We start from the raw sequence: 15323 nt of genomic DNA, 5'->3' as shown, positions 1-15323 counted from the left end.
AAAGACCCAAATACTCTTCCACCTACTTCTCCCACTTTGGCCGGTCCTGATGACCTCCCTGTTGATGATTCGAATAATACTAATGATGAGTCACCTATTATTTCTAATGAGTTACAGGTTGGTCCGCGATATAATCTTCGTGATCGCAGCACTATCCATCCTGAAGAAAAGTATGGTTTTCCTCGGGTGAATGCTACTGTTGTTGAGCCATCCACTTATCAAGAAGCATGTGGTATTCCAGAATGGCAGTTGGCTATGTCTGAGGAGCTTGCTGCCCTTGATCGTCAAGGAACATGGGATCTTGTTCCATTACCGTCTCATGCCGTGCCTATCACATCTAAATGGGTATACAAGGTTAAGACCAAGTCAGATGGCTCTATAGAGAGATATAAAGCTCGTCTTGTTGCTAGAGGTTTTCAGCAGACCCAAGGTATAGATTATGATGAGACATTTGCACCTGTTGCTCATATGACAACGGTTCGCACTTTACTTGCAGTGGCTGCTTCTTCCTCTTGGTCCATCTCTCAACTGGATGTTAAGAATGTTTTTCTTAATGGTGATTTGACTGAAGAAGTATATATGCAACCACCCTCCGGTGTTGTTGCTCCTCCCGGATATGTCTGTCGTCTTCGTCGTGCTCTATACGGCCTTAAACAGGCTCCTCGTGCTTGGCATGAGCGTTTTGTGTCTGTGATACGGGCTGCTGGCTTTTCACCTAGTGATCATGATCCGGCCTTATTTGTACATTTGTCACCACGTGGTCGTACCTTGCTTCTCCTATATGTTGATGATATGCTGATTACGGGTGATGATAAGGATCACATTTCTCATGTGAAGCAACAACTCAGTGCTGAATTTCAGATGTCTGATTTGGGTCCTCTCAGTTATTTCTTAGGCATTGAGGTCAAGCAATCTAGTGAGGGATACTATATTTCTCAGTCTAAGTACATACACAGCCTCATCGCTCGTTCAGGCATCACTGATAATCGAATTGCTGCCACACCCATGGATCTTCACTTGCAGCTTCGTCCCACTGATGGAGTACCTCTTAAGGATCCCTCTCGATATCGACATATTGTTGGCAGCCTTGTTTACCTCACTGTCACCAGGGCCGATATTGCACATGCAGTTCATGTTTTGAGCCAGTTTGTTTGTGCCCCAACTTCTGTTCATTTTGGACATTTACTTCGTGTTCTACGCTACTTACGGGGGACATCATCTCAAAGTTTATTCTATGCGCATAATAGTCCGCTTCAGCTTCATGCTTACTCAGACTCCACCTGGGCGAGTGACCCGACAGATCGTCAGTCCATAACAGGGTATTGTATTCTTCTTGGTTCTTCCCCTATTGCTTGGAAGTCCAAGAAACAGGCTGCTGTGTCTCGTTCTAGTGCAGAAGCCGAGCTTCGAGCTCTTGCCACTACTACTGCAGAAATTATATGGCTTCGATGGTTGTTGGCTGATTTTGGGATTTCTTGTGATGTCGCCACACCCCTTCTGTGTGATAGCACTGGAGCCATACAGATTGCTCATGATCCTGTGAAGCATGAACTTACAAAGCATATTGGTGTAGATGCTTTCTTTACTCGGTCTCACTGTAATCAGAAAACTATAGCTCTCAAGTATGTGCCATCAGAGTTGCAATTGGCTGACTTCTTCACTAAACCACAAACTCGAGAGCAGCATCGGCTTCACTTACTCAAACTCAATGCTTCCAATCCTCCGCTTCCACCTTGAGTTTGAAGGGGGGTGTTAAAGATATGAAGACTTCTATATTAGGCCTTTATGGCCCAGTCTCCTGGAGCTAGTCTCCTGGAACTCCAGTATTCTAAATATAGGCTCTCTAGCCTCTATATAATTAGAGCTCTACCTCTGGAATAGTTATGCTCTCATATCCCAAGGTTAGTAACAGGTTTGATGCAAAAGGTGTGTTGGGTTGGGTGTGTTGTAACATATTTCGGTAGGAGTTTGTATGAGTGCATATGTGTGAGCGTGGTGGGTGTGTTGTAACTTATTTATTTATCCCCTTCTCAATGAAATTGTATGCAGCTCTCCTATATATTCTACAAAAATAAAAACATGGACTAATATTTTAATTAGCCATCTATAATGAGAAAACATTTCAACCTTTATTTCTCTATTGAACTAATTTTTATGTTCAGCAAATTAGGCTTTCTACCGATCTTGAGCACTATGAATTAACACATAACTAACACGCAATGCCTAAATAGTTCTTAGATTATACCTGAGCAAGCCTCGATAACATCAAAGCCACATAAAAGCGCTTTGACACTCTGAGTGTATGCTCACTAACAAGAGCATTTCCACCGGCTTGTGCTGACTTGTTACTTAAACCAGTGTTTCTCTGAGGCCTTCCACAAACAGGCATGGATGCTCCATGAGCCATGTGCATCAAGAAGGGTTCGATTACTCCAACCCGATTGCCTACTGACTGCATCGACCAACAAAACAAACAGAAATTGAAAAATGAGAGAAACTGTGTGTTCTATGAACTGAAATTGATAATGTAAGTAACAGTTTGTTTTCTCAACAAATACGGTAAACTTCAGAAAGATACGGTGTCACAAGTGGCCATGCGACAAAGCCAGTGTTAAGGAGGGAGATAGCCAGATAGGAACTGTTGATCTATCTATTTCTTACTTAATTCAAAGTAGATACAATCCAATCGCAATATAGATGTGGAGACTTAATCCTTAACAACTCTCTAGCGTTAAGGAAAGAGCCAACATGTCAACCCAATCTAATCTAATGTCTATTTTAACAAACCCCGGTGACAACCCAATCTAATCCAATGTCTATCTTAACAAACCCCGGACACAGCATGAATGGTAATGCATCTAGTTTTTGCATGAACAGTGCACACAGGCCCCAAAAGGTCTGCAACTAACCCTTCATCATTTAGGCCTTAATAGGATAGACATGACATACAGTTATAAATAATTTTCGCACTGTAATGATAACACCACTGATAAAAGAATAATGTTCTGCAGAAAACATGTTATCATGTCAGTTGTTCTGTTTTTTTGTTGGGCCAAAGAAAACATGCAGCTATTCAATTCTGAACGTATATATACCGTGTGTGTACGCTAGTTCCAGTGTGTACGCTAGTTCCAGTGATTAGGTGGATGATGGCAGTATACATGCAGCTAATCATTTCTGAACGTATATATACCGCATTTGACCTGGTTCAGCTGCGGGACCTGCACTAACACAAAAGACAAAGCTTCATGCGTGCTGTTCTTGCTTCTCGAGTCGTCGCCATATCCTCCCCACCGCTGCCATTCCAGACTGCTGCTGCATGCTGCCAGTGCCGCCCCTTTGCTCCTACTGCCCCTCCTGCATGTGTCGCCACCAGCGACCTCGCCATGGCCTCCTCTTTTGCCCCCCGCATGACCGCTGTAGGCATCTGCATCTTGTCGTACCTCTGCACCTACAGCCCAGCTTGTTTCACGGAGCTCACCGCTACCATTCGCCCATGGGAGGCCAGGGGAGGCCACAATCGTCGACTGCCGAGGGAGGCTTTGTGCCCCACCCACCCATTCAGATATATAGTGGGAAGGCTAATGACCATATCTGTTTCAGCTTTCACATACGACGACAAAAGGACTCTTGATGGCCTAGTGGTAAGGTGGGTGGGTGGCCGTATTTTTTAGCAATATGATCAATTACCAATATGCCGGAAGCTGAAGATGATTACTTAAGAGAGGTAGAAGTCGATCAAGGTGATGTGGCTTCACGAAATCGCAGAAAAATTCTCTAGTGGGGTTCTCCTATTTAGGTACAGTAGATAGTAGATATCCTTGGCAACCAATGTTTTCAGGTCGTCCGATTAATCGCGATTAATCGCGATTAATCGTCCTGGTCGGTCAGGAGTGCTCGATTAGGAGGTCCGACCCGACCAGGTCGACCAGAAACCTGGTCGTCCGATTAATCGTCCACTTATCGCGATTAATCGTCCGATTAGGGGACTTGGACGACCAGGCTGTGCTCTGTTTTGGGCCTTTTTGGCTGGGCAGATATGTGGGCTATTGGGCTTACAGCTTGGCCTATTAGGGTTAGAATAGAGCAAGAAGGCACGCAGGAGGCAGGACTCTCTTCCCGTCTCCCCTACAGCCGCAATTTCATCCCCTCCACCCGACTCCACTCTCCCTGTCTCCTCCTGAGGGCGAATTCCTCTCTTCCCGCGCGCGGATTTCTCTCTTCCCGCGCGGGATTCCTCTGTCTGCGCGCGATTCCTCCACCCCAGCGCACTTTCCTGTCTCCTGCCTCCTCTCTGCTAGTCTGGTGAGCAGCAGGGAGCCTTCGGCGCCCTCTGTCAGGTCCCAGGTGAAGCCATCGATCTGCATGATGAGCTACTCCGACGATGGTATGTGCCTTTCCCCTCTCCATCTTCTTCACTCCTCCCCATCCCTTGCTCTGCACTTCTGCAGCCTCTCTAGCTTTCTGCTACATTGCTTGGTGCTTGTTGTGATGTCCCTCTGCTTCTGTAGATGTGGACCGACGATGTGCAAACGTGGAAGTGATAATTCCTGTGCCTGACCTTGAAGGAGGTCCTCCAGAATCTGTTGGGTCAGATGCTGCCTCATCTGCTCTAGATATCCCTTCCATAATTGAGAGGGCTATAGCAAAACTACCTCCAGATCTTGCTGCCCAAGCTGTTGACAAAAAGAGGAAGGCAAGATCACAAGATCCAGGATGGAAGTATGGGTGGTGGGAAGATCCAACCAAGAAAGACTTTGTGACATGTATATTTTGCAGGAAGATAGTCCCTGCAGGCATAAGTAGATTCAAACAGCACCTTGCTGGGGGGTATGGAGATGCTGTTGGTTGTCCCAGTTCTCCAGAAATAGTTAAGAAGGAGATGTTGGTTTACATCAAAAAGAGTTCAAGGACTATTCTAGAGGCACCAGCACAAGTTGAAGATGAAGAGGAACAAGGTGTTGCTGCTGCAGAAGAAGTTGCACCTGTACGAGTCCCAAGTTCTGGAACAAAGGGTAAGCAAGTCAAGAAGAAGACTTCTCAGGCTGCCATCACTTGTTTCACTGTTAGTGCTGCAGCAAAACCAGCAACTCAAAAACAGTCCAGGTCAGTGAGTTCCATGTTGTCCAAGTCACCAGAGGAAGTAGTTGCAGAGAGGCACAAGTCCAAGCACAGCCAGCCTACACTTGAACAATGCACAAAGAAAAATAAGGAGGCCAAAGTAATTGTTGATGATCATGTTGCAGATTTCTTTTATGAGAATCGCATTCCATTGAATGCCATTAATTCAAGGAGCTGGGAAATTTTGTGTGAGTCAATTGGACAATATGGTCCTGGGTACCGCTCACCATCATATCATGAGATTAGGAATCCACTGCTTGAAAGAGCTGTAACTAGAACATCAGAGTTGAGGAAGAAGCATGAGGAGGCTTGGAAGGAATATGGTTGCACCATAATGTCTGATGGGTGGACTGACACAAGCCACCGCCATCTCATCAATTTCCTTGCTAACAGTCCAGCAGGAACTTTTTTTCTAGGATCTGTTGATGCTTCTAGTGAGATAGCAAATGCACCTATGTTGGCTGACTTGTTGGAGAAGCAAATTGATAAGGTTGGGAAGGAACATGTGGTGCAAATTGTTAGTGACAATGGAGCCAACTTCAAGGCAGCAGGGAGGCTTTTAATGGAGAGGATCCCACATCTTTTTTGGACACCATGTGCAGCCCATTGCTTGGATTTGTTGCTGGAGGACATTGGGAAGATCAAGGAATTCAGCACTTGCATTAACATGGCAATGAAGGTGACTAGATTTGTGTACAAGCATGGTCGTGTTCTAGATCTAATGCGAGATAAGATTGGAGGAGATCTTGTGAGGTCAGGTGTAACTCGTTTTGCCACTTCATTTCTCACATTGGCAAGCTTACATAAGCATAGTCGTGCATTGAGGGGTTTAGTGATTTGTGATGAATGGCATGCTCTTTCTTTCTCTACCACTCCAGAAGGCCTCCGCGTTGAGAACATTATGCTTTCAGCGGCATTTTGGGGCAAAGTGGAATTATGCCTAAGAGCTTCACAACCACTTCTTGTTGCTTTGAGGATAGTAGATGGAGATGAGACACCAGCAGCTCCTGAGATTATGGCAGCCATGGATGTTGCAAAGGCTGCAATCAAGGAATCTTTGAAACACAAACCAGATTTACTCAAGGAGGTACTAACATACTATGATAAGAGATGGGAAAACCAAATGGAGCAGCAGCTGTATGGAGCAGCCCTATACTTAAATCCAAACAAATTCTTTGCCATAAGAGAAAAAGACATGAGACAAGCCGCAAGGCTGAGGACCATGTTTAATAATGTAATGTGGAAGATGGTGAGTGATGAGGAGGAGCAAAACAAGATAAGCAATCAGGCAGATGACTATGAGAGGGCTGAAGGTGAATCCTTCTCAAAGCAAGGAGCAATAAGAGACAGAGATAGAAAAATCCTAGTAAGTTCTCTAATTTCCTTCTCTTTTTCTAAAAGCAATCAGCAAAGAACTAACAGTGGAATTCTATGCTTGGAATGGAAATTGCAGTTCTATGGTGGGGTGCATATGGTGGCCTGACATTTGAGCTCCAATGTTTAGCAAAAAGGATTGTTAGCCTATGTTGCGCTGCATCTGGATGCGAGCGTAATTGGAGTGAATTTTCTGCTGTAAGTGCTAGTGTGCTACTGTACTGCTATTAAATAGAATTTGGTAGCCTTAGCAACATTGGATTATTGGTATGTTATTGTGATTGTGCATTATGTAGGTCCATACTAAGAAGAGAAACCGGTTAGAGCATCAAAGGTTAAACAAGTTGGTATATGTCAGTTACAACCGGAAGATGGAAAACAGATTCAAAACAATTAGAGAGCTGGGTTCTAAAGGAAAGAGAAGCAATCCACTCTTGCTTCAAGAATTTCATTGGGAAAGTGAATGGGTCGATGAAAACTGTGGACCAGTTATGGAAGGTGGTGGCAATGATGTGACTTGGGCTCAACTGGATGAAGCTATTGGTGCGACCCAGGAACTAGAGGGGCGTAACATGCGCAGGACTGCTGCTCGTGCTGCTCGTGCCCCTGCCCCTGCCCCTGCCCCTGCCCCTGTGAGTTACACTTACACTAGGACCAAGAAGCGTCCAAGGAATACAGTGGCTCCAGATATTGAGGAAGATGATGATGAACACCAAGTTCAGAATGTGGAAACTGAATCAGCAACAGTCATGGAGGAGGATGAACTCAATGAAGTTCCTGCAACTGAAGATGGAGATGGAGACTTCCATTTCAATGATGAATTGCTTGATTAGATGGATAGTTGCCTACTTTTGTTGGACTATTCAATGTCAATGTTTGTGACTCTATGTTGAACACTTTAGCTTATTTGTAATGAAGACTGAACTAGTTGGACTTTGGTTATGTAAATATGTAATATGCTGGCCTTGTGGCTGCTATGGTCTGTTAAATGTTAGCTATTTGCTATTGCATTAAAGGTGTGTGAAGATCAAGACTGCATTAGTGTTGCTACTTGCTAATTATGGTTTCTTTGGTATTCCAGGCTACCAGCAGCAAGTCAGCAAAGAAATGGAGTTTGGGACAGGAATATGGAGGTATGGATAGTGCAGAAAAGAGAAGAAAGGAACTCCAACAAGTAAGTCACCAGTTTAACACTAATGCAGTCTTGATGCTTCCTTTATTGTGTATAATATAGTGTATATATAGAGGTATATATATATAGGTCGACCAGCTGATATGCCTGGACGACCAGGGACGACCAGGGGACGACCAGGGTCGATTAATCGACCTGGTCGCTGATTAATCGCGATTAATCGACTGGTCGGTCCCAGGTCGACCAGGATCGACCAGCCGACCAGAAAACATTGTTGGCAACCATAACAATTTTGACTTACATTTTCTTAATTCACTTTTGCTTCACATTTAGTTCAGCAGCAACTAAATTCATATTTTCCGAATTCACTTTCAACTATTTTCTAATGAGTACAGATAGAACTTGAATTTCTGCATATTCTACTTACAGTTTGATAATGAACTTTCAAGTGCAATAGGACAAAAGAAGACTTGCATACCTGCTCAAGAGAAGTAAGTTGCATGAATCTCTCGTAATATAATTCCCAATCAGGTTCAAGACCTACATTTATGGGTGTGACCAAGTAAACTAAATGCAAATCAGATGCCAGAACAAAGCCTTCTCTTGCCCTCGAAAGATCATCAAGAACAACCTAGAGCAGAAACAGAAATAATGCAAGATTAAACAATGCAATGAAATAATGAAGGAGCAAAGACAAGTATGCTACCAGTGATTCCTCAGGGTTGAGTGAACTTCCGAAAGCAGCTCTACCAAGGGGAGTAGCGGAGTATATCTTGGTCTCATGGTTCCAATCAAGAAACCTTTTATGGCATAACCAACGAAGGGAGTCTTGAGCTGACTTCACGACATCATCAAAAGGTCTCGTGGAGTTAAGCAGGGTACACCGCACATATCGATGAATATCATTTGCAGTTTGCACAATCCCACCAGCAACAACCTCCATAATTGCATGAGTCATTCCATTTTTATCTTCTGAGAGGCAGGACTCCAAGGGAGGGCAATTGCTTCTAATAATACCTGTAATTCTCTTGACCTCTTCAAGCCTGCATACAAGTATCTGCATGCATTTCAAATGTCAAATTATTAGACAAAAACAGAAATATCTACACACAAATAAAAAAATGAAAACAGAAGTAGTGAAATGTCAGAACCATTCTCTATGCACATTGCACAATGAAGTGGAACAATGATATCGTAGCTTACACTTTCTCCTTTTGTGTCTATTCCAGTTCGACCAGCACGGCCAGCCATCTGTCTATAGCGAGTCCCATCAATAAAATCACGACCTATCTTAGGCTGCCTGAATATAACCCGTCTAGCAGGCAAGTTAACACCAGCAGCTAAAGTTGAAGTGGCAGTCAGAACACGGACAAGGCCTTTACGGTAGCATGATTCCACAATCTCCCTCTCCTCAACCTGCCACAGAACAGCAGGAGATGATGCTCGTTGGATCAAACAGAACAGGTCACAGATGCTGAGCTCAATGGTCTGGCAGATCAGTTCCTAGCACCCTTTCCCAGTTGTGGTTAGGTGAAAGTGGCATCGCTTTATTACATTTAGCAGTGTACACTTCAAAAAAAAATATTGTTGATATTTTGTGTATCTTATGAAGATAGAAGATAACTTCCATACCGTAAGACCAGCATGATGATATGCAACACCAAAAGGAAGGGTTTCTCCCAATATTGGATCCAATCCAGCAGGGCACCTCCTCAAGGCCTCAATAGCAGCAGCAGCATCTGAAAACTCTGAACTAACGTCACTTGATCCAACAGAGGATAGTTTCAAGAACTTGGCAACATGTCTTGCAGTGGATTCACAGCCTTTACGACTGGAGCAAAACAAAAGCACAGAATGCCCCTGAAGAACAACCTGGAACAAACACAAGTAGAATATTCAATTTGTTTCAGAAGTAGTGGTTAACAGAGAAAAACTAAGGCCTTCAGAGCAAATATCAGATTTACCTCATTACACAGTTCAACAATATGATCTGGATCCTTGCCACCGTGGTCAGCTACTTTGGGAAGGACACGAACGACGTTCATGTCTTTATCAAATATTTGATTACCAACTTTGATGAATTCCTCCAGTGGAACTGGTCGAAAGTCAGTTTGATAAAGAGCAGCCTAGGATTACATAACAGCATAACATAAACATCAATTATAATAGGCATTCAACTATAAATCATTCATATTACCCAAACAGATCAAAAGTTAGCACCTTCACAAAATAACTTACTATTAACAAAGTAACTAGACAGCAAAATATGCTCATAATGAAGAAAACCTAAATCCTCATATATAGATCATGTATGATTCGAAATTGGAAAAAAAAATAAGTTAGTTATGCAAAAGAAGACTACAGAGAGAAGACCATAGTCACATAAAACGTGTTCACCACCTTCGACCCTTGGCCTGGGTTCGTTGACCCGAACCAGGTTCACACGTTCATTTTCGACCCGAAGTGTAAAAATCTCTCGCAAGTAGTGTACCACGACTCCGTACCTTGACCCCATCGACCCAAAAACTTTGTGACTATGGAGAAGACATCCCGATGGATTTGCCTTAAGTGAGGGGAGCGCAGAACCATTTAGGAATGTACTCACACTACCTGCGAGCACCTGGATTTGAGCTCAGGTGGGCATCCTCTCAACTGGAGGCTCTACCAACTGAGCTATTGAAGATCTAGGTTTCATTTTTAACTCAAATTTATCGCTAGAAATCTGCGAACAGGTAGCATATATTGTTGTCTAGTTAACCAAGCTATATTCCGTTGGGCAAAATTTAAATTCAAGTTGATAACAGTGCTTCCAGATCTAAGACCAATTAACCAGTATAGTGTGATCCAGATCTTTTGGTAATTGACCAGCACACTAAGCATACTACAAGAAACCAATGAACAACTATGAATGTCACTTGATACCAAGATCAGTGTTATCAGATCGCACGATTAATGACAATTAGTCGTGATTAGTCCTTTATTGTAAACTGAGACTCGATAAGGCTCTCGATTCGATCAGACCGACTAAAAAATTAGTCATCCGACAAATCAACGATTATTAGTCCGATAAGTAGTCTGGACGACTAGTTGGGCCAGCCCAAGGAACTGTTTTGCTAGGAAGAAATTGGCCCACTTTGGATGGCCTTCAGGTTTTGGTGTATATATATATACGGCAGCGCTATTCTACACCCTAGGTGTAGAATATTATTCTACACCGCAAGTCAAAACTGAGCAAAAAAAATACTGAGCAATACTGAACAACGTTCAGTATCATCCAGTCGTACACATAGGACCGTGAAATACTGAATAATACTGAAACACGGGTACTGAACAATACTGAAATTTATTCAGTATAACACTTTGGTGTAGAATAATATTCTACACCTAGGGTGCAGAATAGCACTTGTATATATATATATATATATATATATATATATATACTGAACAAAATTCAGTATCGTTCAGTACTTATGTTTCAGTATTTTATGGTCTTAGGTGTAGTAGTAAGTGATACTGAACGCGGTTCAGTAGTACTCAGTATTTTTTCTGCTCAGTTTTGACTTGCGGTGTAGAATAGCGCTACCGTATATATATATATATATATATATATATATATATATATATATATATATATATATATATATATATAGACTCCACTCTCTGCATGCTTCAAGAGCCTCGGCCCGAGGCCCGCAGCCTGCCTCTCCTCCACCGGCAGGTCCTCTCCCATGCCGGTGCTTCCTGCCTCTTCCCAACCAGCGCCTCCCGCTTTCAGCCGACCCCACTGGCGCTTGTAGCCTGGACCTGGAGTCAAGCACCATGCAGCAGCAAGCCAGCAATTGTCCCTTTGAAGCTGCAGCATTTCATGGTGAACAAGGAGGGGATGGGGGTGGAGTAAAGCAGTTCATGGTGAAGCTGAAGGTGCTGCTGCTGCTGAACCAAGTTCCTGGGCAAAGGTGTAGGCTGCTGTGCTTGACTGCTTGCCTCTTCCATTTACCAATTTATGGCCATGTTTACATATATTTACATCAGATATGTAGTATATGCATCATCATCAAATACATAGTATATACATGGTCGATCAGGTCATTTTTTTTAACACAATGGTAGGAGCTCTGCCTTTAAATTAAGAAGAAATAGAATTGACCCAGTTTATAAGGAAAACCAGGGCTAAAACCTCACATCACACAGTTAATCAAAGGAAAACTGGCCAAAACCTAAACACAACAACCCCGATGACTGACCCTGAGCAACCCACCTACACACAAACAACCGACAGAGCCCACCGTACGTCATCATTGATGGATAAGTCTCTGTTGGCTGGTGGTTGTGGGCTGCAGTAGGCAGCACATGGTCCTTGTGTAGGACAGCATCCTTGACTGCTTTTAGGACAGCAGTTAGCATCTGTAGGACAGCATCTTGACTGCTTTTAGGACAGCAGTTAGCATCTGTAGGACAGCATCTTAGACTAGCATCTTAGACTAGCATCTTGGCATATGCTGGCTGGTTAGCAGCCCTATAAATATGTATCCTCAACCCCTCAGGTTGGCATAGCATTGTGTGAGAAATAAACCCAGAAAATTGCCCCAACTCAGTGTGCTATCCTCTCAATGAGAGTAAGGATCCTGCTCACACCTAGAGCAAGGATCCAGCGTCTAACAAGTGGTATCGGAGCTGTAGTATCCTGTAGCCTAAGCATTTCCTGCTCAATCCCTTCTCCAGTCGAGCTCCCTGCCTCGCAGCAGCCCCGGCTGGCAGCAGCAGCTGTTCCGGCTGCCTCTGCTCTCCGCGCAGCAGCGCGCAATGGCCGCAGAAGGGCAGTCTCAGCACTCGGGCACCTCGAGCGCGCGGCGTCGGCAGGAGGCCGACCTCGCTGCAGCAGAGGAGCGCAGGCGAGCAGCGGCAGCGACCGCTGCAGCAGCAGCGAGGGCGTCGAGGCTGGCCCAAGCGGAGCTGGCAGCAGCCAGAGCGGAGGTGGAGGCAGCAGCAGCTGCAGATGCAGCGCGTGCAGCGGCAGCGGAGGTTGAGGACCTGCGCAGCAGTCACAGCAGCTCCATCGCTGCTGATGACAGTGCTGACCCAGACCGGGAGCTGCTGGAGAGAGATGCAGCACGCCGGCGAGCGGCGCAGTGGGCAGCTGTGCACGCCCACGAGCGTGGCCGCAGTCCAGACAGGCGTGGAGGCGCCGGCGGCGTTCCTGGAGGAGGCGCGCACGGCAACGGCGGTGGACGGGTCGAGGAAGAGCATGGCCTTCGCAGGCCGCGTGGCTCTCTCTCCCCGGACCGGTACCATGGTGGAGCCGGCGACGCTCCTGGAGGAGGCGCACATGGCAACGGCGGTGGACGGGTCGAGGAAGAGCACGGCCTTCGCAGGCCGCGTGGCTCTCTCTCCCCGGACCGGTACCGTGGCTACCACGGGTACCATGCTGTTGCCAGGGACGTTGGCCCTGGTGGTGGGTGGCCTACCCTCACCAAGACCAACTATGTTGAGTGGGCTGCGGTGATGAAGGTGAGACTTCAGGTGCTGCACATGTGGGAGGCAGTCCGGTACGGCGACGTCGACTACGACCAGGATCGACGGGCACTGAATGCCCTCATCGCTGCAGTCCCGACCGAGATGCAGTTCTCACTTACCAGCAAGCGGACTGCCAAGGATGCTTGGGACGCCATTGCTGCAGCACGCATCGGCAGTGATCGCGCCCGCAAGTCCACACTGCAGCAACTCCGCAAGGAGTGGGAGGACTTGGCCTTCAAGCCAGGTGAGGACGTTGATGATTTTGCTCTCCGTCTCAACACTTTGCTGCGGAAAGTGGTGCAGTTTGGTGACAACACCTACAGCGAGGAGAGAGCTGTCGAGAAGCTCTTCCGCTGCGTCCCCGAGAAGTACAAGCAGATGGCTCGCTCAATCGAGTCCCTGCTAGACCTCTCCACGATGTCGATCGAGGAGGCGATAGGTCGCCTCAAGGTCGTCGACATTGACGAGCCACAACCCTCCTCGGGGCCCAAGCTCCTTCTCACCCGGGAGCAGTGGGCTGCCGGGCAAGGTGACAAGAAGAAGGGGGAGCCTTCTTCTGCAGCAGCCAGCCGCAAGCGTGGCAAGCGCGGCAAGTCACGCAAAGGCGCCCAGGCCGGGGCGCAAGGGCGTGCCAACGGAGGTGCCCGCGGAGGTGTCCAAGGCGCCGCCGCCGAAAAACCCAAGCCGGCACAAGATGACTGCTGCAGGAACTGTGGTCTTGCTGGCCATTGGGCTAAGGACTGCAGGCAGCCACGACGCGCCCAGGCCCACGTCGCGCAGGCGGAGGAGGAGCAGCCAGCTCTGTTCATGGCACATGCTAGCGCCGAGCCATCTCCAGCAGCACCGGCTGCAGCGGCTCTTCTCCACCTCGACGAGGCCAAGGCACACGCCCTCCTCAGCAGCGGGTCCGGCGGCAGCGACAAGATCGATGGGTGGTGCCTCGACACCGGCGCCACCCACCACATGACAGGCCGGCGGGAGTTCTTCTCCGAGCTCGACTCCAACGTTCGAGGCTCCGTCAAGTTCGGGGACGCCTCCGCCGTAGAGATCAAGGGCGCCGGCTCCGTAATCTTCGTCGCCAAGAATGGTGAGCATCGGCTGCTCACCGGCGTCTACTACATCCCCGCGCTGAGGAACTCCATCATCAGCTTGGGACAGCTGGATGAGAATGGCTCGCGCGTGGAGATCAAGGACGGCGTGCTTCGCATTTGGGATCCTCGTCACCGACTTCTCGCCAAGGTGAACAGGGGGAGCAACCGCCTCTACGTCCTTCACGTACAGGTGGCGCAACCTTTTTGCCTTGCAGCTCGGCGAGACGATGAAGCCTGGCGGTGGCACGAGCGCTTTGGGCACCTCAACTTCGAGGCCCTGAAGCAGCTCGGCAACAAGGAGATGGTGCAGGGCATGCCGTGCGTCGACCACGTGGAGCAGTTCTGCAACACCTGCGTCCTCACCAAGCAGCGACGGCTGCCCTTTCCCCGCCAAGCAAGCTTCCGCGCCAAGGAGAAGCTGGAGCTCGTGCACGGCGACCTTTGCGGCCCCGTGACACCGGCTACACCTGGAGGACGACGCTACTTCCTCCTCCTCGTCGACGACGCGTCCCGCTACATGTGGGCTGTCCTCCTCGACACCAAGGGGGCAGCCGCGGACGCCATCAGGCACCACCAAGCTGCTGCGGAGAAGGAGTGCGGCCGCAAGCTTCGGGTGCTGCGCACGGACAACGGCGGCGAGTTCACGGCGGCTGAGTTCGCGGCGCACTGCGCCGACGAGGGGATCCAGCGCCACTTCACCGCGCCGTACACCCCGCAGCAGAACGGCGTCGTCGAGCGCCGCAACCAGACGGTGGTCGCCACCGCCCGCGCCCTCCTCAAGCAGAGAGGGATGCCGGCGATCTACTGGGGAGAGGCGGTGATGACCGCTATCCATCTCCTCAACCGCTCGCCCACCAAGGCGCTTGACGGCATGACGCCGTACGAGGCTTGGCACGGGCGCAAGCCGGTGGTGAGCCACCTCCGCATCTTCGGTTGTCTGGCGTTCGCCAAGGAGCTCACTCACGTCGGCAAGCTCGACGACCGCAGCACTCCAGGAGTGTTCATCGGCTATGCGGAGGGCGCCAAGGCCTACCGCATCCTCGACCCTGTGACACAGCGCGTCCGCATCTCCCGGGACGTCGTGTTCGATG

At 47.7% G+C, this 15323-nt stretch overlaps 1 protein-coding gene across 6 annotated transcripts in view; it reads right to left on the bottom strand.

The window, feature by feature from the left end:
• Positions 1-15323, bottom strand: part of LOC8061248 (helicase and polymerase-containing protein TEBICHI) — a 64827-nt gene that overhangs the window by 33529 nt on the left and 15975 nt on the right. For 5 of the 6 annotated variants that reach the window (XM_021445863.1, XM_021445865.1, XM_021445867.1 and 2 more), the window contains 6 exons: positions 9592-9753; positions 9260-9499; positions 8831-9043; positions 8334-8684; positions 8106-8258; positions 2246-2452 (listed from right to left, as the gene is read on the bottom strand). In XM_021445863.1, coding sequence (XP_021301538.1) covers positions 2246-2452; positions 8106-8258; positions 8334-8684; positions 8831-9043; positions 9260-9499; positions 9592-9753 — 1326 coding nt within the window. The remainder of the gene's footprint in view (positions 1-2245; positions 2453-8105; positions 8259-8333; positions 8685-8830; positions 9044-9259; positions 9500-9591; positions 9754-15323) is intronic. The other variant, XM_021445866.1, reaches the window with a different exon arrangement.

The sequence above is a fragment of the Sorghum bicolor genome, chromosome 8 (genome assembly GCF_000003195.3).
Source record: "Sorghum bicolor cultivar BTx623 chromosome 8, Sorghum_bicolor_NCBIv3, whole genome shotgun sequence".
NCBI classification, from domain to species: domain Eukaryota; kingdom Viridiplantae; phylum Streptophyta; class Magnoliopsida; order Poales; family Poaceae; genus Sorghum; species Sorghum bicolor.
Note: the sequence above shows the minus strand (reverse complement) of the source record. Positions and strands in the feature narration are given on the sequence as shown.